General features: G+C 38.9%; 1 protein-coding gene across 11 annotated transcripts in view; it reads right to left on the reverse strand.

The window, feature by feature from the left end:
- Positions 1 to 21,739, reverse strand: part of FGGY (FGGY carbohydrate kinase domain containing) — a 304,303-nt gene that overhangs the window by 163,476 nt on the left and 119,088 nt on the right. For 7 of the 11 annotated variants that reach the window (XM_088153186.1, XM_088153188.1, XM_088153187.1 and 4 more), the window contains 2 exons: positions 3,473 to 3,686; positions 697 to 808 (listed from right to left, as the gene is read on the reverse strand). In XM_088153186.1, the coding sequence (XP_088009312.1) occupies positions 697 to 808; positions 3,473 to 3,686 (326 nt within the window). Of the gene's footprint in view, positions 1 to 696; positions 809 to 3,472; positions 3,687 to 18,451; positions 18,588 to 21,739 lie in introns of those variants that run through there. The other 4 variants (XM_088153195.1, XM_088153193.1, XM_088153194.1 and 1 more) reach the window with 2 other exon arrangements.

Raw genomic sequence — 21,739 nt, forward strand, 5'->3', positions numbered from 1 at the left:
CAATTCAATGATGCCAATGTATGGTTGATTCATTTCATCTTTATGTTTATTTAAATTACCCAATGGACTACAAAATGTAAATGGTGAATGATACTGTATTTGTTATATTATATTCCCTTTATCTAACAATATTGTTGAAATGAAGATCAAGTATCTATATGTTGAAATATAGTGAAAAAGTAAAAAAATTCAATGGGGTGTAGTTACTTTTTCACATGATTATATATGGAAAGGCAGGATCCATACTTTATGTTTTTTAGGAGATGAGGATGAATGTACTCAGTCAAAAAATGTCTCAATGTAGTTGCAGATCCCATGTAGAAATGCACAAGATCAAAAAGAGGACTATTTCCTTTGCCATCTTACTGTAGCCCTGCAACTTAGCCCTCTTTCCCTAAAGAAATCTTTACCTCTTTCTGACTCAGCCAAATTCCCACTTTGCATTCACGCTTTTACTTTCTAGTTCACTTGTTACTTTAGATAAAACCTGATGGCAAATCTTCTTCCATAAAAAAATATGAAAAGTCTGTGCACTTAAACATAAACATTTTAAACAAATCTATTTGAAAAATGGATAACTATATACCAGCACAATTTATAATTGAATTTCTACTGGCTACATTGTTATTACACAGAATTAATTTTTAAACTACCACTTTAATATTGCAAATCTTGGTAGTAATTTGAAGGTTTTACCTTCAGAGTTGACTGCCAAAGGATGAAAATGGCTATCCAAAACAACAAGGGAACAGGTAGCATCAAAGCCAAGTCCTCGAATCTGGGAAATATCTATCCCTTGGGTAATTTTCTGTAAAAGAAAAAATATTTTTATTAAATGGATAGCTCACTTTTCTGTTCAATGAGGCACTCAAAACAGCTAACAGTGTATAAAGTTGAAGTCCAATTTTAAAACACCCTCAAATCTGAACATACACAGCACTGCATACAGAGAGTGTAAACACAGATACTATATGATTATTTAAATTACTAATTAGGATAGTTATATAAGAATTTGGACTGTTGGTCACTTTACTCATTGATGCCTAATTCATTCTTCTTAAAAATTCCAAGACCACAAAACTGCAAACGTTAAGAGAGAGAGTGAGAGAGCATGCACAACTGTTCTTAAAAGGAAAAATAAAAAGAGCATTAAAATAAAATAAATATATTTATTTTCCTTTACATTTAACTGATTGATTATATATTGTAATGGGATGCATGAGATGTTGGTATATTTTGTCAATAATGGGAATAAAATTTATTAAACAAATAGTATGTGTAACTTTCAGTGTAATACTTGATGTTGGTTATTATGATTGTCAAAAATCCACATCCAGAAAAAGATAAGTTGAAGGAAAAACTTCAACAACATTTTCTTACTAAAAAGCTCATTGTTTTGGTGAACTCTCATCCAAAAGTGTTCTCATTTTTTTCCCAACTGTTTAATGTGACATCTGAGGAGAGATCTGTTAATATTAATTCTTTCATGGATATAGTACTTGTTTAGCTGGTGGAACTGAACAGATCTGAATCCAAAAAAAAACACCAAATCCTCAGAACCCATTTTAAGAAACATTTTGCCTAATCTGAGTGACAATAAGTGTTCAAAGTCTCAGACACAAAAGCTTTCTGAGCAGTATTATCTGATGCAGAGAGCCCCAGAGACGGCCTTGAGAGAAATATTCAGAAGCCCTTATGGAAACAAAATTGGCCAAAGGATTCCTCAAGCTTTGGGTAATATCAGGAAGAGATTCAGGCTGGCTCCTCCCTGAATCATTAGGACATAAGAGAGGGGGGAAGAAAAACACAATCAGACTCGCAAAATTGATGTCAGCCCTTTAAGGTTGTCCAGATCAGGAAACAGCTCTACAAGAAGGCTAGAAGGAAGCTTTATTGAGATAAGCTATATTAACAGAATCTTCCAAGTCTGATGGTCCATCTGTGCCTCTCTTCAGCTGTGCTTAAAATGCATTCAGCTACATTTTAAAAGGCTCCAGCTCTCTGAAAGCCATGAAAAGGTGATTCTGCCACCCTGCCCATTTTCTCACAAAAAGGTTAACTTTAATACAATATCATATTTTTAAATAGATTAAAATACTACTGTCAAAAATATTCCATATTAAAATGGAGAAACACCAGTTACAATCTGAGGACACAAAGGACATAAGAGAGGTGCTCTATGAAGGAGAAGGATGAAGGAAATTGGCACCTGGATTATCAACTCTGAGTGTTAAGAAGCCATTTCCCCCCAAATAAATGACAAATAAAAAAACAAAGATCAGTGCCAGTGAAAATTTTCTTCTTATCAGTGTCAGAATCACTCTTACTTTTCATATACTTTGTAATTCAGATTAAATATATTGTTATAACACTCTGGTAATCTTCAAGTTAAATAGGAAAAGGGAACAGAGAGAAAATGTGTGACGAAGAGAAGCTTTCTATTCCTATTTCATTATTCACATAGCAATTGTTCTGGCCTCAACCCTCTTAGGACACTCACTCAATAGCATGGCTCATTAATGTTTGAAAAGGCTGATCAATAACAAGAGAACAATGAACTGTCCATCTACAAATTACCAAGCACCTCATGCATATTTAAAAAGCCAACCTCAGAACATTGGCTGATTTGAGTCCACAGCTTTTTTAGAGGACTAAAACACCCCACTGTCCCTGATGTCCATTACCACTTAAGCTCATAATATCTGTATAGGCATATCTTGATTAACTAACAAAGCAAAGCAGCTAGAACAGAGTAATAACCTTTTATCTTGCATTCATTATACAATTTACAGTTTGGTCTTCCATTACAATGTATATGCAGTTACAAAATATAAATATACATATGCCTCTTAATCATATTGAGGAAAATTTATGTATGCCTTTATCTGAACACATGCTCAGACATACAGAATCACTTGTTTTAAAAAATTACTAGAAGAAATTGGTATTTTTTCTGAGTGCTTTTTGGGGGTGAAAAAAATATAACTTCAATTCAAAACGGCAGTGAGTTGGAAAAAGGCTAAAGTTCTTCATAAACCCACCCTGCAAATAAATTAATGAACTAATTGCTCAGTAAGTGGAGATCTAGTCCAAAAGCAGCTGCACTTTTTTTAGTAGAACTTTGTTATATATATTAGAAGGGATACAATTAAAACCCTGCTAGCAACACAGGGAACAGATTTGATACAGAAAAAGAGAGAGAAAGAATGCAGCTGTGATTGACATAAGACACATTTTGTCAGAAGCTGCTGTCAGTCTTTAAATTGAACAATGCAGCCAAACATGGAACAAAGAAGCCAAAATTTTGTGAACTTAGCAGTAAAGAGATGGCTGACCTTCTAAAATCATGCATGTCTGGGTGAATGCCACATTGCAACCATTTTCAGAGACAACCAACTTCTCTCAGCTAATTAGATAAGCCTTCTCAGAGCATGTAGCATACGATAGTCATTCATCCATACTATGCCCATACCTTTGTGACTATACAACAAGCTGCCCAGATGTCATCAGAGGATTGTTCATAATAGTCAGGTTGTGGTGCCCAAATTTGAATTGGCTGGTCTGCATAAGCCACGACCGTGCCAAACTGGTCTACCAAAGCCGCACGGACACTTGCTGTGCCAACATCAAGTCCGACATAGTAATTTACTGGTTGCAGGTTCTCACTTTGCATTTTGAGCAGGCTTCTAGAAAAGAGGGAAATAAAAACTGGATTTGTAAAAAACACCTGATTTAGGCAGCCTCATCACTGAATATTGTTGCAGCTTTGCAGCAGATTCTTGACAAAGTGTACAATTTGAAATTAATAAAAATGTTGGCAATGGGGCATAGAATATTTATTTATTTAATCAATCATTTATTTTAAGAAATTCTGTACCACCCAATCCAAAGATTCTGGACCATTTATAGTAATATAAATCAATATAAAAGGATCGTCCTAATGCCTCAACTAATACAATTAAAACCCAATTAGAGTAAAACAAACAATCCTCCCACCACCACCACCAACAAAGCCTAGGCACCAAAATGTTGAGGTCCTGTCACCATACCTGAAGGCTGTGACCAAGACCAAATGGCTGTGGATATTAGGGCCCCCTAGACCTGGCAATTTTCTATCTTTGATCTTGGATGGGGCCACACTTCCCCATTCAAGAGTGGTATACAATCTGGGGGTCTTCTTGGACTCTCAGCTCCTATTCAATGAGTGGACAAGAAGGCCTTCACACAGCTCTATCTGGTGCGCCAGTTGCCCCTCTTCCTGGATCAGCAAGCCCTACAGACAGTCACTCAAATCCTAGCCACCTCAAGATTCAATGACTGAAACACACTGTACATAAAGCTGTCCTTGAAGACCACTCAGAAGCTTCAAATAGTCCAGAATGCAGCAGTACAGGCAATGATGGGCATGCCTTGGTTTGCCCGCTTCACACCTCTTTTTTGCAAGCTGCACTGGTTGCCAGTATGCCTCCAGGTATGGTTGTTATTACCCATAAAGGCCTACCTGGCATAGAACCAGATTATTTGAAAGACAGCCTATCTCCCATGGTTTCTGCCCAAGTCGGTTTGAGTCTTCCATTAAACAGTTCCATCTATCAGGATCCAAGAAGTATGCCTCCTCTGTCGCAGCACCTGCCCTCTGGAATGAGATCCATCCTGAGATCCATATGTCTCCCAACCTGATGATGTTCTGGAAGGCTTAAAGACTTCGCTGTTCTCCCAGGGGATAGAGTGTATAAAACTCCTTGTTGGATATGTTTTTTATATATCACTGTCTTATGTAGCCAGATCTCATTATTTATTTATTTTGTATTATGCTTTGATCTTTTTGGGTGGCCACCCAGAGTCATCTTAGAGTTGGGCAATGCCTAAATCAAATCAAATCAATGAATGAATAAAGCCTGTTTTAAACAGAAGATTTTGAACTTCTCAAATGCCAGAAAGGGATCTCATAATGAGAGGGCTACCGCAGGGATGTCCCTCCAGGCCCACACGTCTGTCATATAATGCCAGGCGGGATTTTGAGCAGGCCTTCTCTAGAAGTCCTCACAGGATGGGTAGACTGAAATTGGATTAGATGGCTCCTTATATATCCCACTGCCATGCTGTATGAGCCTTTAAAGGCAATAATCAGCACTTTGAATTGGACCTGGAAGCTTTTTGGTAACCCATGTGGAATGGTAGCTACTGTGCAATGTGGGGTTTCCCCTTTTAGAAGTCTGGCCACTTGATTCTGTACCAGCTGTAGCTTCAGAAGCAGCCTCAAGTAGATTTTGTTACAATAATTCAACCACATTATGATATGAATGTTCTTGAGGCCCTGGGGGGCAGTTCTGCTGAGGCCCTAGCCAACCTCTGGAATATGGAGGTAGTTGCCCTGAGGCTCTTTCCCTGTGCACTGATCCAAGGGGCTCCTTTAGTATACTAAGGAACTCCAGAAAATGAAGTGGCAGAAGACATACTTGGAATGACACTGGCAAACAACAAACACAGCTATGAGCTCAGGTTTAATCCTAGGCAGTGACAGTAAAAACATGAAGCATTAATACGTCTCCCTGCTTATGCAACCAGGAATCAAGCAGCCTTGTCAAAGGTGACTTGCACCCTGTTAGGAAACAGTGGAGTAGAAGACTGGTTATTGGGTCGCTATGATGAATTTCATGGATGGAGTCCTATATCTCTCTCTAGGCTAAACAAGGAGATGTAGCTGAGGATCTCTCTCAGAACCTGGAAACAGAAAGACTTAGTCCCAGCAAGATGGAGTGGCTATGATATGAAGAGGGAGATAACATTACTAATCATTGTCCTACTCACCTTGCCTAGTTCTGCCCAACTGGTGTCAAGACCTAAAGTTTGACATAATATCAAACTTACCACACATAACCCAGCCCTTATAAACAGCTTTATGACCTTCAATACCATTTGGACAAGAAATAAGGGGCACAAACACATTCAAAGTCATACACATTGTGGAGTCTCTTCTAAAGTCATACACTACATAGGCAGATGAACCTTGGCCACAGTGTATACTCAACCAGAAATGTGACCAATTCTTCCATGCTAAAGATAATTCTTCTACAATATATTCACACATTTGTAAATGTGATCATAACCCATTTTAAAAACAAAGTGAAACATCCCTCAATTTATGACACCATTAGAAACCAATTCAAGTCCATTTGTCCATCAAGTAGATCATTAAGACCTTTACAAATTATTGTTAGCAAGTGGACTGTGCTGCAATATAGATATAACACACACAAATGTAAACAGTAAATATTTACCACCTTTTCACTAGTAATTGTTACAGTTACAGTCGAAACATTGCTGGTATAACAATCAGTCCTACAAAGTGCCACTTTAGTTACTTACTTATTAAATTTATATGGCTGCCTGTCTCACAAGAAGTGACTCTGGGCAGCGTACAGCAAAAAATATAAAACAATTAACATGCTGTTAAACAATTAACAGTCATATTAAAAAGTTAAAACATACACACATATACACAAACAAGAGATTTGATCAGTAAGGAAGCCACCTGAAGATCTCACCAGTCCCTGAGACCTCCAGGCCTGATGACATAGCCAGGTTTTGAGGGACTTCTGGAAAATAAGTAGGGATGGAGCTGACCTCACTTTGGGGGGGGGGGAATGTCCCATAAGGCAAGCACCATGGCAGAGAAGGCCCGCCTCCTTGGGCCCACCAAGTATAGTTCCCTGACAGATGGGAACTGCAGCATGCTTCTCTTGCCGGATCTGATGGGACGGGCAGATGTAATCCGGGAGAGGCGGTCCCTCAAATAACCCAGCCCCATGTCACGAAGGGCTTTGAAGGTCAAAACCAGCACCGTGAATTGGACCCAGAAGCAGGCTGGCAACCAATGCAGCTCACGGAGCAGAGATATCACATGCGTTGTTCTAGAAGCACATGTAACTGCCCACACCACTGCATTTTGCACCAGCTGAAGCTTCTGGAAACTCTTCAAGGGCAGCCCCATGTAGAACATAAAAAACTTTGTGTTTTAGCCACTTTTTAATAAAAAGCGTGTGACTATGAAAATTAAAAGAAAGTAATCTATACATAATTTTGGTTAACTCTCCTAAAAACTACCAAAAGAAACAAAAAAGCTCACAATTAAGTCAAACTTCTGCAGTAGTAGAATTTCTCAGCCAATCCACATTTATTTTTTAAATTAAAAATCCTCCTCTTTATCATTAAAAAGTTTTTAAGCACAGAACCAACAATAGATGCTTTTTTTACAAATCCTAGAAGAGGCAGACAGCTTTACAAACTACTATTAGCGATCAAAGAGCCACAGTGCATAATAAATATTCATACAATCCAGCCACCAGTAATCTGCAGAGATATTACTCAACCTGTATACACTGCAAGCCATATACTTCCTGCTTTCTCCTTGAATAAATTTTCCAGTTTTCTGGCACTGAATCATGATGACAGAAGCAGAAAATGAATACTCTTTGAAAGTCTGTCGTTTTTTAAAAAATCCAGAGCATTGTTTAAATTGAAGAGAAGCAAACACATGGCTGACCAAGCCAGCCAAGGAACAAAAGAAACAAACTTTAAAAGTTTGATTGCTGAAATGACCACAGGATCCATCAGCGATAAAGGATATTTCACATTCTCTGAGGACAGTTACCAGGATATACTTTCTCACTATTTTTTTTTTTTTTTGAACAAAAATAAGGCAGAAGTAAGATGTACGGTAATAAAAAAAAGTCATTTCTAATCTGATGCCCACTGTATGTGTTGGACTTCATCTCCACAGACTTCAGTGAATACAACCAATGGCCAACTAGTCTGAAAACCTGTTCTTTAATAACTGTATATTTTGTGTGGTGCTATGCAAGCACGCAGTAGGTTCAGATATAACCCAAAAACCATTTGCACAGGAAGTCATAGACAAATTCCCCAAAACATTGCTTGGTCTAAAATACCAATCTTCTCAATATGGACCTCTTCAATAAGCTTCCCCCAATTTCAGAAGGAGAATCTAAAATTTATTAAAATAAAGAGTTTCATTAAGACTGTATAGAAAAATATGTAGGAATATTTCATGATAACATAAGTCTGAGGCCTGTTTTCTTACTATTTCTGTTGAGCATTATCAAAGCATCAGGAGATACCTTATTCTATGAATACTCAGGGATCCTACAACACATTAATGGCATGCCACAATACTTGCAAAAATTTCCAACTGCTGCTAGGCAAAAACTCTTTCATACGGCACTGTGTCCTTGAACTTTCTTAGCTGTGAAGTCTCAAAGATCAAAATCTATTAGAGCCCAGGAAACAAATGTAAATGAAGCAATGATGGACAACACAAGGTTTTACATGTCTACTCAGAATTTAAATTATCCTGAAATTGACACAGCTTATTTTCTTGTAAATATTTTTAAAGTGTTTAATGCCAGAGAAGCATCAAGAAAGCATTATAATGGACTTCACAATCTTAAATATAAAAGATGCTATTCAAACATTACAGGAAAAATTAATAGTTTAATTTGGTATCCCTTCATCCCACAGAAAGAAGCATACAGACTCCTGACAAATTGTTTCTTGGAAACAGAACTTTGCATAACTTTGCATTTGTTTCTTTACTAGTTACCCAATAGCTACTGTAAGTGCTATCTATTGGCCCCAAAGCAGGATATAAATCCAATAAAAAAAAATAACATCTTCCTGAACCTGCTTTCTTACGTAAGACATTGATAAAGCCTGAATAAATGTTCTTGTAATTTAGAAATATTTACATAAGAGAAGCTTTGCAAAGCAGGAAGATTCTATAGTTTATCTGAAGCCCTTACTTTCATTTTATGATGTAATGCTCAAATCTTTTGGCAAATGTTAAGTTTCCCTGGAGGAAAATCAACATTCCACATCCAAGCGCACACAACATCTATCTATCTACTTATTGATGTGAATCTGGACACTTGAAATAGCCATAAGAAGTAAAACTGCCTCTTAATGCAGTGAAAGCAGCCATATTTCAATCCTGTATATACTATTATAATTTTCCCATATTTGGACATTTTTAGAACACTTGCCTTATTTCATAAGGCAAGGACTGCAATTGCCCTGAACATACAGCTGACTGTACATTATAAAGCAATAACACCAACAGATGCAACCTCTAGCAAGAGTTTATCTTCAAAAAGTAGATGTATGTTAAATTATAAAGAGAAGCCAACAATTAAACATGGGAATGTGGATTGCTTCTGCCTGAGGCTTTAACCATTGTATTTTAATCTCCTTTCCATTCCAAGACAGCATTCTATACCCAGTAAGTATTCCCAGTCTTTACCAGCTCACTTAGGGATGAGGTATTCATTGCTTAAGGAAGGAGCAATCACAGGTATGTATTCATTTCAACACCATCCCTGCTACAGTGCCTCAAAACAATTCCTACATGCCACAAACAAGCAAATAATTAAGGATAAATATCTATGGAAATCTCTAGGCACATTCTGACAGTGGATCTGTATTTGTGGGGAATGACAACATGTATTACATGGGTTGATGAAGAGGTGAGGCCGTTGATAGGCAGCAAGAGATTTCTTCGTCCCTTCTGTAATGTCAAAGGCACATGCAGGCACACACAGCAAGAACACTTTGGAAATGAAGAGGACCAATTTCATACAGGGCTAATTTAAGAATTTAATTGAAGAATAGTAGAATGTATGGGTTGGGAAGGACCTTAGAGATCATCTAATACAACCCCCTGCCATGTGCCAGAATCTACTATTATGGCACGCCTAACAAATAGGTATACAACCTCTACTGAAATAGCTCCAAGGGAAGAAAACCCATCATTTTCTGAGGCAATCTGGTCCATTGTTAAACAGCATTTGCCAGTAGAGAATTCTTCCTGATGTCTTATCAAAATCTGCCTCCTTGCAATTATAACCCACTGCTTCTTGGAACAATGACACTTTACTTCTTTTGATGCAGCCTATGATTGCATTTGCTTCTTTGCAACAGCATTACTCTACTTATGATCCATCAAGACATCAAGATTTTTTTTACAGCTGCTGCTGCCCAATATGATTACTCTGGCCCTATATTCCTGCCATTGATTCTTCCTATGCAAATAAAAGGCTCTGCATTGTCCCTGTTGAAATTAATGTTGCTGGCTTCTGTCCACTGTTCTAGCATGTCCAAATCCTCCTGAATCTTGATTCTGTCCTCTAAGGTATTTACGTTCCCCCACCTCTCTCTCAAATTTGCAAATCTGATCATCTTTTCTAACCACTCATCCAAACAGTATATGGCCTAGAATGGAGTCTTGCAGTAGGCTGCTCTTCACCTCCTTCCAGCTTGACATGGAACCAATGATGTACACTTGTGGGTATAAGTGTTCAACCACCACTGTATCCATCTAATGGTAACATAATCCAACCCACATTTTGTTATCTTTACTATAAGAGTTTCATAAGAGACATTGTCAAATATTTTTCTGAAATTTAGGTATACTGTGTCCACCACACTCCCACAGCCAACTAACTGTTTGTTCTGTCAAAAAAAGAAAATAAGTTGAGTTTGGCAATGACCTGTTTCTGATAATCCAATGATGTCTACTGCCATGCAGTGTATTCTTTTCTAAATGGTCACAAATCAATTGTTCAATAATCTGTTCCACAGTTTTTGCAATGGTGTGTTCACAGCTGATCAGTATTCAAGGGAGTGGGATACATGTACATCCCTCAGTTCCCTGGGAAACACACAACCAGCCCATTGGTTCAGAGCTGGGACATTGGAAAGGAACCAAAGTCTCCACCCTAATGAGCAGAAATAATAAACTAGCTTCTAAAAAGAACACAATCCAGTTGTTGAAAATTCTGTAATATAATTTCTTTCTCTTTTAATACATCCTGTTAAAGAAGATTCAGTGAGAATCTTGCTTTTGGTAAACTTACTGCCAAGAATTTGACACTGATATCAACAACTCTTACAAGAAAGGCCGCCTTGTATCATGTTCTTGAATAAGGCCATGGCACGCAACCCTCTGGGAATACCACTGACTGCTGAACAGGTCATGAATGCTATAGTTCAAGACCAGAATTATTGATGTACAGCTCAATAATTGGCTAATGTCATTATTCAAATGATGCAGCAATTGAGTCAAGCACAGCAACCAACTGTGGCCATTGTAGTTGCACCTCCAGCCATTCTTGCCCATCCAGCCATGTTTCTTTACTCTCCAGGCTTGTTACCAGACAAGTATGGAAGATCCCCAAATAAATCTGATACTTTACTACAAGTTATACACTTAATTGAGGCTAGCTGAAATTTCCACATATTCTGCTTGTGTGAAATTTATCCTTGGACTCTTGACCAATGAGCTGTCAAATGGGCAATTACTTTCATAGGCAATAATGATCCTATGATGGATAACTATGTCAATTTTATGCAGATACTCAAAGATGCTTTTGCCTGAAAGTTAGAGCTAATCAAGCAATTAGCAAATTATGCCAATGTAAGCGTTGTGGGCAGTAACATATTTGAAAGGTGAAGACTGAAATGAGTTAGTTTTAATTACTCAGTTTAAAGAAGGCTTATCAAATGAACTGCAAGATGAACAAGTTTGTTAGGGCACATGAGACACATTAGAGTATTTGCTCCAGTACTATATGAATATAGATGGTAAACTAAAAGAGCTGAAACACACTGGGGGATGGGAAAGAGAAGAAATGTTACACCCTTCTTACAACCAATTCCCTGACTCTTTAGTTTTTCCTGGAGTTCAGTCTATGCAAATTGACCCTCCTTTTCAGCTACAGAAGCAAACTAGAAGTTGAGCTTTGTCCTCTTTCCACCTGCTACTATCCCCTATCTTCTCTGAGCAGGGAGTGCACTCCTTTTCTTCCTCTTTTCAAATGTCATAGTCCCCCAAACCCAGTTGTTGCCCTTCACTAGTGCTTCACTAGTGAATCTAAGCTCCTTTTCCACATTAGCCTTTTTAACTTTCTTTCCACTGACACTAGCTACTTGCTTATATGCTTGCTTGGGGATAATGCTCATCTCATTTTCTATAGATGTCCTTCTTTAAAACTCTTAGCTCAGTTGAAAGTTCCCTATACATTTACAATGGTTTCTTAAGCTGCCCCATTTTTTCTTGCCACCGGAATGGTGTACAATTCTGCACTCAAAGGAAGTGCAGAAGAGTAGAGAATATCTTATTTTTGAGAAATTTCCTACCCTTCTGTACTCCCTTTCACCTCATACTTCTCTAAGCTTGCTGAAATCATCTTTCCTAAAATCAAGTGTGACTATGTTCTAATTTCTCTTTCTGTAGTACCTTGAATCTGAATTTGACATGGTCACCTCCTCCCAAGTTTCTCATTGCTTTTATCTCTGCAACCCCCTTTGCCTATTGGATTAGGAGCAGTTCTGGGGCAGCTGATAACCTTATCTCATCTTCAACTTTTTGAAGCAGTGAGCAAGATCACTGAGAAAATGCTGAAGCTGCCCATTGTTATCATGTCTCTCTTCCCTGAACATTCTGAAATATGATCTAGGAGGGTATTATCCAGATATTATTGATTTGGTACTCTAATATTTTACTTGTTTTCTCTTCCTTGTATTCTTAACCAAGTGTTCTCACATAGACTCTCATGCCCAAATTCTTGGCTCTCTGCGCATGTGCATGCTTCTTTTACATATAATACCACTCTTTGTGTCCTTCTGTCTGGGGTATTCCTTCTGAATACATTTGACTCTTCAATCCTTGTATTCCACTCATTAGTTTGTCCAGTTTGGTTTTAGTAATGCATATTAAATTGTATTTGCCTTCCTTTATTAAAACTATTAATTTTCCCTGAGTTTCTCACACTCCATGCATTTGTACAGAGTTACTGGAAATATTGGGTCATATAACTTGATTTGTTCCTCTATTTATTTATATGATGATTGTAAGGTACCTCCACCTCTGCCTCCTTACTCTCAGTTCCATTTCTAGTACTTAGCAGTGTATTTTTTTCTGGTTTGTCTCCTCACTTTCCCATAGGGCTGAGTTTAAAGCCCTCTGGATCAGGTTTATAAGGCACCTCCTAAATGCATTCTTCCCAGCTATCTCAAGGTCCACTCCATCTCTTGCCAGGACTCACTGTGGAAATGCATCCTATGATTAAGGAATCCAATCCATTGCTATTGATACCATCTGCATAACCAGTTGTTCACCTCCTGCGTTCTAATCTCTTCCTGGGGCATGTCTTTATACTACTTGTGCCCCCAGCTCCTTCACCTTCCTCCCCAGCACTTCATAGTCTCTTGCAATGTGTTCATGGCTGCATTTGGTTCTGTCATTTGTTCCCACATGCATTGGTAGAAAGAGATATTTGTCAATAGACTTAAAAAATATTAAGAGCCCTTTTGTCATATCCCAGATGCGAGTCTGTCAGCCCATAGAGGTAGTCCAGACAAGAAGCACCAACCATGAGTACTAACACTACCTTTATTGTAAGATTACAGTAACAGAATCTTGCAAGTCTGAAAGTACATTTCTCCCCCCTCATCTTTACAGTCCAAGAAACTAGGAAGGGTCCCTTCTGAGACATTTCCCATGCTCCCATTGCTTCTGCAGGCAAAGCTGCCTCTTATCTGACTGTTGCCTAGTCTGCTGCTCCTCCTCCTGTCTCACAAGGACATTCTCACAGACCATTACAGAGTCCCTATCAGTATGGAGTCCCCAATTATCATCACCCATCACTTCCTTCTTCCCAGGACAAGCAGGAATCCTTCCCTTTGCAGAGACTATACAGTCCTCTACTTCTTTCCTTAAGGCTTATGGCACCAGGGGTACATAAAAGAAGATCCTAAGATATTTCTTTGTATATTAATTATATATCTATATCTTCTCCCTTTATACCCATCCCATCTGATTTGTAGATCTGCCAGTAATCAAGATTTTTTTTCTTATAATTCACGAGGCATTACATATTACTGAGTTTTTCTTCACTGTATTTTTCCCTGTTCTTTTTTTTAATAAATGCAAAGTGGCTGCTGGATTACCACATCATTTTAGAAGTTTTATATTTTATATATTTTGTAATTATTTACTAATATCGGTTGTTATGGAGCTGTGAACCCATTTTGGTTCCTATGTAAATAACGAACAGTGGAAGACTGATATTGGTATCCAAATGTAAAATAATAAAAAGCTAATAGTTAAGTGAGCAACCAATTTTAAATGAACCTAGAAAACCTTTTAAGAATCCTTTAAGGATATTCAACAGTAATTCCATAAAGATATTCTGTGTTCTTAACATTCTAATATAAAGCTTGGATGTCATAATACTTTTAAAGGCTCATATTGTCTGCAGCGAGGAGGCAGTGATTTTGTAATAAGCACTGGAGATTATGGAGTCTGTATATTCCCTAACAGCCACCAATAATGACAGGAGTCAAAAAAGTCTTTGGCAGTCTTACTGGCCCAAATAAATTTTAATAACTGAATCTGAGACTTTTGTCTGCCTTGAAAACTGCTACTTCCAAGTTTGTTTATTGAACAATGTGCATTTTATTAGGATTTAGCTGCCCATATACTGATAATTGCTGTATTCAAAATTACTTAATCTAAATTGCTTGAACCAGCCTTCTCTTTTCCTGGGATGAACAACCACTAAGCTCAAGGGAATAATCTTTAACATAAAATGATTTCTGCCAGTTCCCCTATCCCACTACGGTCCTTTATGCCTTCTGAAATACCATTTAGAGCAATGTTTCCCAGCTTAGCAACTTCTAGAGGTGTGGATATCAACTTCCAGAATTTTACACAGTGAATGTGCTGGCTAGGGAGTTCTGGGGATTTGAGTTTAAGTTGCCAGCACTGATCTAGAGCGTTCCACTTCCAGATAGTACAAGAAGTTATATTAAATGCTACGGAAGCTGAAAAATGTCCAAATGCAATATTCCTCTAACCTAACATTTTTCAAACTGGGGTTCCACAGAAGCCTAGGATTCCACAAGGATTTGAATGGCTTCCACAGGGCTAAGGGAGAAAAAACTCTCTCCAGGAGGGCCTAAGAGGGAAGGAACTCAACTGTGCTCAGCCATCCACTTCCACTTCAACATTCTCATTTGCTATACATCACCAGAGTTTGTAAGTACTCCATGCAGGAGGCAACTAGCTACCTCTCTCTTACCACATGCACAAAACCTGATTCCCTGCTTGCCCACCAACTCAGACAAACATTTCTAACTCACTCTTACAGAGCAATCTCAGTGAACCCTCTCTTCCTGTTCACTTTCCACATCGCTGATAATATTTATGTACGTGCATGTGTGTGTCTCCAAGAGGTCTGCATAATAATTAAGGTGGCCTCTTGGGTTAAGTTCCACTGATCTGCATAGGATTGCATTGCTTGGCCGCAGGGCATGTGTTCTTTAAGTCCCTCTGGAGTGGAACTTCTTCAGAAGTTAACATATGTGAGAATTGCAAAGACAGGCAGGTATAAGGAAGATGAGCACTTAAGTGGCCTCAGTCATGCATTCCCGATGGAAGAAAGTCCAATTTTATTATGTAACGCCATTATTTCCATCCATATTATTATGCTGCACATCCTGGTTATGTACACCAGTCTATTAGCATTCCTAAGTAAGGGATTCATTCTAAGTAACATTCCAAATTCTGATTTTCCTGCATAAATTGTTAGCTCCACAATATTAAACTGTCATATTCATCCTAGATACCGTATATGCCCCTCAGTATATGCATATTATTTTTATTTTGGTTTTTATTAGGCCTAATAAGTATTTATATGATATGAACATTTTTCCAGGTATAGATTATTGGCTACAAACCGGTACAACTGCTGACAGTACAGAAACAGGTAAAAAAAAAAATAAAGCAAAACAAATTCCACTGCTGTAATTGGGGCATTCTTTTTTTGTGAAATTCAAGTAAGTTTAACATATACATTTGCATAAACCAATTACAATGAGCACAATTTTTGTTTTATTGCAAATTTTCTATCACTAGTGCTTGGTCATTTCATCAGAGGTTCCAGGATTTTTTTTTTTAAAACTAACAGGTGCCTCAACTAGAAAAAAGTTCGAAAACAGAGAACAAACAACAAAAACTGTTTTGAAAGACTGGAAACTTATATGGACTTTTCGCTGAAAGAAGAAAAAAAAATGAATTGATGATTTATGGATTTGAAGATTAAGATGAGGACTAAGTGGGGGGGCGACAGGATCTATAAAATATTTAAGAGGGAGGAGTGACAATAAGAATGCAATTATCTGTTGAAAAGAAGGTTGGAAGTAATTTATATATTTCTTAATTTTAGTTTCCTTGTTCTTTTTTGCACTTTTTTTGGGTTTTTTTCTTTTGTTTCATCTTTTATTATATGAACATTCATAATAAATATAAACAGCTCTTAAGATGCTTCTATCTCTCCCTAAAGAGAACTGTGTTCTAATGGATCTAAGCAGAATAACTGCCTAAAGTAATAAAAGAAAACACCTGGCTATTATGAACAAGTTCAGTTCTCCAGGACTAAATCAATTACATCTGAGAATATTAAAGGAGCTTGTAGAAGCATCTCAGAGCTCCTATCTTTGAAAAAAACATGGAAGATAAATATACAGGGAGAACTGAGCTCTAGTTATTGTTATCATTACCGATGTTCACTCTTGGCTGCCATTCTATTATATTCTTCTTGTATATTATAATGATAATTATAATCATTTTTATGATTATATTGATGTTTTACTGCCCAGAGTCACTTGTGTGAGATAGGTGGCCAGATAAGTTGAATAAATAAATAAACTGGGAAAGGGCAAATGTTGTTCCTACTTTCAAAGAGGGACTTAAGAAACGGACCCAGGAAACAACAGACCTCTCAGTTTGATGTCACTCCAGAACAAAATTGTCAGACTCTAGGCAGCCAACGTTAGCAAAAACTAGATTCTCATTGACTTTTCTGTATCAAGATTTATTAAAAGGGAAAGAGATGACGTTACTGTAGAGGGCCGCAGAGATGACCTTGGAGAAAATATGTAGCGACCATTAATAAAACACATGGTTAGCTGGTGAAAACAAGAAAGTGTGAGAAAGAAACTAAAGAAATCCTGCCTTGATTCTCTTTGGTATAACAGGAAGGCAAAGGGAAATGCAGTCAGGCTTTCAATATTACTGCAATACTATACTGATATTATAGCCTATATCCATAAAATATCAAGAATCAAGCCAATAGATTAACCACACATAGATTGCATTTCATATCTATATAAAGATCTTTTATGAGGAAGAATTTTGCAATACTTTGACACCATAGATAGTTTGGAGTTGCTCCAGACAACACACTAGTTGCATTCTCACAACATACCGAACCACAAATGGGCCAACCACAATTTCACCGATCGTGTTCTGTGAACCTAACCAGTGAAATTAGATTATGGTTCTGAGTATCATGCGAGCCCATAAAATTGAGTTGACTAAGTAAAACGTGGTTGAGCAAGGGTAACTATGCGTGAACCCGGCAAGTAAGCTCTCTTCCTTCCTTCTTATTCTTATAGGATAGATCAGTGCTTCTCAACCGTGGCAGCTTTCAGATGTGTGGACTTCAATTTCCAGAATTCCCCAGCCAGCAAGGCTGGCTGGGGAATTCTGGGAGTTGAAGTCCACACATCTGAAAGCTATCAGGGTTGAGGAACACTAGGATAGATCATTCTTAGATGCTGCCTTGAAGAGCAGGCGTAGTCTAGTGGTGAAAGGGAGAACCAGACTTGGGGAGACCCCAGATCAAGCAGATTCTCAGCCTTGGAAACCCATTGCGTGGTTTTGCGCCCAGTCACTCTCAGTGCAACCTGCCCTACAGAGTTGTGTGTTGTGGAGACAAAACTGGAAGCAAGTCATTCCCACGCTAGCTTGAGCTCCTGCAGGAAAAGCAAGGAAGCAATCTAAGAAATTAAGCAAATAAAATGCCCATCAGAAGGACTTTAATTTCTGCTACTGATCTGGTTATTACTTTTTTTCAGGAAGCTGTAAGGGAACTGGCTCTCCTTGGTTAACCCCGAGACGGTTGGCTTTACCGACTCTTTTTCCACCTCTCTCACTTTCCCAGGCTCGGTCATCACGTGTCCAATTAAAAACTATTATTTCCGGAATGCAATAGCTATGCTCTCCCCCTGTGAGCAGAGAAGCAGCAGCAGCTCTCCTTTTTTCCCCGGGCATACACTCGGGGGAACCCAAGCCAAAGAAAACCACCCCAAACGCAGGCAGAGAGGAAGGAGGACGGCCCCGCTCCTTCCTCCAGGGCCGGCCCCAGAGCGCGCGGGCAGAAATGGAGGCCGGCTGGGTGAGGCGGGGGTAGACCTGGCGTGTTTTTCCTCTACAGGAAGGCACGGCACAGCAAGAGGAGGATTTCCTGAAACAGAACGCTCTGGTACACAACCTAATTATTATTTGCGTTGGAAAGCGAAAGCCACTTACTTGCCCGAAAGTGAAACACGATCTTAGCAAGCAGTGGTCAAGCAGTGAACAGCACGCGCTGGAGCAACCCCCGGGCCCCTGACAGAGCAATTTCCGGCCTTCTCTGTCGGGAGTCGCCGTTACCGGAAAAAAGCCGCACTCATTTTCTTCCCTTGGCAGAAGGGCATTTGTAATGCTTTTTCTGATTGGTCTATTGACTGAGAGCCACCCTTGGCTGCAAGTCTCCCCCGGTGCGGAGAACAGAGCGCTCCTTGCCTAAAAGGCTGCTTTCCCTGCCGCCGCCCCGTTCCTACCCACTGTTCTTACTATTTGCAAAATGCCGGAGGATGGAAGGGCGCAATAAAACTATGAAGATCTCTCTCCCATTCTCTGTTTTTAAACAAAAGTTTTATCGATTCTCTTTTTCTTGCCAGCGAAGATCTGCCTTTACTTCCTCGAGATACCAAGCAGAAGGCTGCAGGATCCATGCTCTCCCCTTAACTGGCACCCCCAAGCCAAGTAACAGTGAACATATTTCCATTTAGGGGGAAGGGGGAAGAGCAGCCTACAAATAAACTACTGTATTTTTAATTGAATGTAGGAAGTACTCCATTAAAAAAAAAAAAAAGCTATATTTAACTAGGTTCACAGTTGCATCAATCTAGGCTTATTTAACAGCTGTTGAATGAAAAGTAATTGGCAGGATGCTAAACCTTATTCTTCATTGACTATGCAAAAGCCTTTGATTGTGTGGATCACAACAAACTGTGGCAAATTCTTAAAGAGATGGGAATACCAGACCACCTTACCTGTCTCCTGAGAAATCTGTATGTGGGACAAGAAGCAACAGTTAGAACCAGTCATGGAACAACCGATTGGTTCAAAATAGGGAAAGGTGTACGACAAGGCTGTATACTGTCACCCTGCTTATTTAACCTATATGCAGAGTACATCATGAGAAATGCCAGGCTGGAAGAATCACAAGCCGGAATTAAGATTGCAGGGAGAATCATCAACAACCTCAGATATGCGGACGATACCACCCTAATGGCAGAAAGTGAAGAAGAACTAAAGAGCCTCTTGATGAGGGTGAAAGAGGAGAGTGCAAAAGCTGGCTTGAAACTCAACATTAAAAAAACTAAGATCATGGCATCTGGACCCATCAATTCCTGGCAAATAGAAGGGGTAGAAATGGAAGCAGTAACAGACTTCATTTATTTGGGCTCCAAGATCACCGCAGACGGAGACTGCAGCCATGAAATTAAAAGACGCTTGCTCCTTGGGAGGAAAGCTATGGCAAGCCTAGATAGCATATTAAAAAGCAGAGACGTCACCTTGCCGACAAAGATCCGCATTGTCAAAGCTATGGTTTTTCCAGTAGTAATGTATGGCTGTGAGAGCTGGACCATAAAAAAGGCCGAGCACGGAAGAATTGATGCCTTTGAACTGTGGTGCTGGAGAAGACTCTTGAGAGTCCCCTGGACTGCTAGGAGGTCAAACCAGTCAATCTTAAAGGAAATCAACCCTGATTGTTCATTGGAAGGATCGATAATGAAGCTCAAGCTCAGATATTTTGGTCACCTAATGCGAAGAGAGATCTCTTTGGAGAAGACCCTGATGCTGGGAAAGATTGAAGGCAAAAGGAGAAGAGGACGGCAGAGGATGAGATGGTTAGATAGCATCACTGAAGCAATGAGCATGAAACTGAGCAAACTCAGGGAGGCAGTGAAGGACAGGAAGGCCTGGCGCAATATGGTTCATGGGGTCACGAAGAGTCGGACACGACTTAACGACTAAACAACAACAACAACAAACCTTATTCTGACTAGGTTCATAAAACACACTATGCTATTGTATGGTTTCCTTGTTTGTGGGCTTAGTACATTTCTGTGAACCCAGTAATTATGCTACTGTTAGCCATGATTGTATGGGCTGGTATGTGTGAATCCAGCCAATTATGGTTCATTTAAAAAAGCCATGACTGAGTTCACACATACCAGACCATACAATCATGGCTAACAGCATGTCAGAAACAACCACTAAGTTAGCACTGTTATAATTCACTGGGTTCATATATCATGGTAACACATCTTGCCTGATGGAGGATTCTGAAGACCATCAAGCTTGCACATCCTTTTGTGTTATTTTGTTTGCTCCCGATAAAGGTATCACCCAACTTTGGGCTATGGTTTTGTATGTTTTCTGTCTCAAAATGCTGATTTTCACAGAGTGGTTGGAGGGGGCTTTGAAGACAGCAGAAAAGGGTAATTGGGTCCACACGTACAGTAGTCTTAGGAGACAGGATTCTCACTCCTAACTGAAATATCCATTCTTCATTTTCCTGAATTCTTAAGTGAACTTGAAGCTTTATCAGTTGAAAACCAATTTGGAGAATATCTCAACGCTCAAATATTACTCAGTGCTATTTAATGTGCAGACATTTTAGCACCTTTGTGTACATAACTGCTCAATGTATCAGTCTGCCTTTGCTCCCATCTATTATAGAAAAGAAAGAGATAAATGTGTTTATTACCTGGACCACCAATTGTGAGGAGCTGCACAAATACACAACCTAATGGCATACAGTCCATCTGATTTTGCAAAACTTGTTGACTCTGAACCTAGAGACTTTTAGAATCAATATGTATTCCATGCTGGATACCATACAGGGTCAGCTAGCTTGTATGCTTTCTGATCAGTGCTCTTTTAGCTTTTCTAGGTAGTCTTCCTAGGAAGATCAACAGAGTTATGTCACCTCCCTGCTACTAAAATTTTGCATGGAGAATGAAAGTTCCTTGTTTTCCTGTTTTAAAAGTAAAAAGAAAGCCAACATCAAATGTAGGATAAATCAATATTGCTCCAATTTGGCCTGCTGCCTATTTGACCACTAATCTCATCTAATTTAGTGGGTCTAAATAAGAGGTGGCATCTTTGAAATATTCTCCCTTACTGAGTTAGACTTGATGTGACACTTACTGGAGGAGAAATTCTTTGCATAAATCTGTCCTAAAAGGTTCACTTAATCATATTGCTTCACTAGCAGCAGTAGCCTTTGAAGGCCAGAGACCTGACATGTTGAGGAATGGAGAAAGAGTCCATAAATGTGATAGTTCTATTAACTGTTGCAGCACAAAGCACCAGTTACAATCAGGATTGTGCTGTGGTATAATTATTAGGAACTTTGAAAAGGATTTCCATACTGTGGATGTGTACATGGTTTGCTAGCTGCACTGTTCTCCTCTGATGTATGCTAATCCTATAAAAAACTCTTCTGCTCTTTCTTTGTATAATCATTTTAATATTTGCTTT

The sequence above is a fragment of the Python bivittatus genome, unplaced genomic scaffold (assembly GCF_059951505.1).
Source record: "Python bivittatus isolate LINGU-HERP-01145 unplaced genomic scaffold, Pbiv_v1 ctg000700_np1212, whole genome shotgun sequence".
Taxonomy (NCBI): Eukaryota; Metazoa; Chordata; class Lepidosauria; order Squamata; family Pythonidae; genus Python; species Python bivittatus.